General features: G+C 37.4%; 1 protein-coding gene across 1 annotated transcript in view; it reads right to left on the bottom strand.

Annotated features, from left to right (window-relative positions):
- Positions 1 to 226: 226 nt before the first annotated feature.
- LOC109207119 (catalase isozyme 3-like) overlaps positions 227 to 1997 on the bottom strand; it is a 5897-nt gene continuing 4126 nt past the window's right edge. The window contains exons 5-8 of the mRNA XM_019370001.1: positions 1677 to 1766; positions 819 to 886; positions 638 to 731; positions 227 to 541 (exon numbers count right to left, since the gene is read on the bottom strand). Coding sequence (XP_019225546.1) covers positions 482 to 541; positions 638 to 731; positions 819 to 886; positions 1677 to 1766 — 312 coding nt within the window. The 3' untranslated portion in view covers positions 227 to 481. The remainder of the gene's footprint in view (positions 542 to 637; positions 732 to 818; positions 887 to 1676; positions 1767 to 1997) is intronic.

Here is a 1997-nt window from a genome sequence, read left to right as displayed (position 1 = left end):
AAGGGGCAGACTTCCCCTGTTAAATAATGCTTTCCTTTCCTTCTGTTTTCTCCGCTTGGAAAATTGTAGAGGAGCTACCATAATCTTCTGTTAGAGTTTAGACACTTGATAATGGTACAAGCATTAGGTAAATTTTGGAGAGAAATCAGTTTTACAGCTCTTCTGAACTATAGTTATCAAAGAATATATTTGGAATAAAACAGCAATTACTTAACTGGCGAACTTGAGAGTGAATACGGAAGGATAAAATGAAAATGATCGACTGATGTTTGAGAACATACAACTGCAATTTATTCCGGCAACATTGTCACAGTTAATGTGACATGTTGAAGTTTGTTGGTACAAATTACAACACAATCAATGGTACAAATTACAACACAATCATCAGACCTATACTTCATACCAAAAAAAAAAGGATGTTTTCTTGGACTAGTACTCCTTCAGCGCAGCAACTTGAAACCTTTTCCTACTGTTGTCACCTTCACATTGTGGGCCTTACATTAAGACGAGAAGCTATCTTCTCACCAAGAGACTTGTCAGCCTGCAACATATTTATGCAAAAGCATTACTGAGCATGTTTTACCACTCTCATGATAGAGATAACTAAAGAAAGATGATAAAGGAAAGAAAAAGAGACCTGTGACCAATATGAAATCCAAATAGTGCGTATCTCATGAGTGACTCGTGGATCAGATAAAGCATTAATCCATCTGCAGATAAATCTCTCTTGCCTGCAACAAAAAGGCAGAAGAATATATCCGAGTGCTTGAAAGGAGTGAAAAAATGGTCAACATAAAATGACCAAGCAACTGATTTACCTGTCAGGCGACCAGGATCTGTATCTCTCTCCTGGCTGCTTGAAGTTGTTCTCTTTCTCAATGATGCACTACAAAACAACCATATATGTAAGCGAATCTTACTTAACATTTTGTATATAAAAAAGGATAACTCGTAAAAATGACCTAAGATATCTGCAGTTTAAAATGAAGCTCAACCTATCAAATCGAAGCAACCACCTAGCTGAACTTCCTAAGATTCTATAAGCATTTTATTTGTAAACGAAGATAAAAATCCATTTCAGCAAAGAAAAAGAAAAAGCATTTCAGCAGAGTAAAAGGCTTGTAAATAAAAGAGTAGAGATCTTAGTACAAAAAGAATATATAAAAGCACAATGTCCCTGGAACACAACAGCAACAACCCCACCCCCCCACCCCCCAAAAAAAAAGAAAAAAAAAAAAAACACCACCACCACCAAAAGAAAAAAAGGGAAAGAACAAGAACAGAGATGAAAGTCAAGTAGAAAACTTGCAGATAACAGACATGAGCCATAAGGTGTCATTAACACCATTTTCACACACGTCAACACAATGCAAGCCAAGCTGCTAGACTGCAAGTCAGTCATTCTTCTAATTTAATGGTAATGTTGCTTTATCAGCACCATAACAGACAGACAAATTGCTAAAAGCATCATTACATGATTTTGGTCTCAGAAATTTTGAACTCCAATTGCAGAATGCTGTTGAGGCCTTGACGAGGTGGAGAATGAATATATATACACATACCATAAGACAGTGGACCTAGGGCCCAAAGCAATTTGGTAAATATCATTTATGAGTATATCCTTCACATTAAAAGCTCAAGATTACTCAAGGTGAAAAGAATAAACAAAGGCTTACCCTGTCACGCTTCCCTGTCAAGATGCGAGGAGGAATTGGGTACTGCTCTGCATGACGACAAGGATCAAACCTCGAGGGGAAATAATTGACCTGGACATGCAAGCAACATCAAGTTAAAGCATCACCATAGAGAACTAATAGAAAGTTTCTGTATTGCTACAAAGGTGGGAAACTAACACTTGACCAACCAAATATGCATCAGGAGCAAATTATCTCAGATATCCACCCTTAAGGAAGTGTGATAAACATGCATTTGGAGATGGGGTTTCAAGAAAATAAAGTTGCAATATAGCTTAATTATCAGACTACCCCCCCCCCCCC

Source organism: Nicotiana attenuata, unplaced genomic scaffold (assembly GCF_001879085.1).
Source record: "Nicotiana attenuata strain UT unplaced genomic scaffold, NIATTr2, whole genome shotgun sequence".
Taxonomy (NCBI): Eukaryota; Viridiplantae; Streptophyta; class Magnoliopsida; order Solanales; family Solanaceae; genus Nicotiana; species Nicotiana attenuata.
Note: the sequence above shows the minus strand (reverse complement) of the source record. Positions and strands in the feature narration are given on the sequence as shown.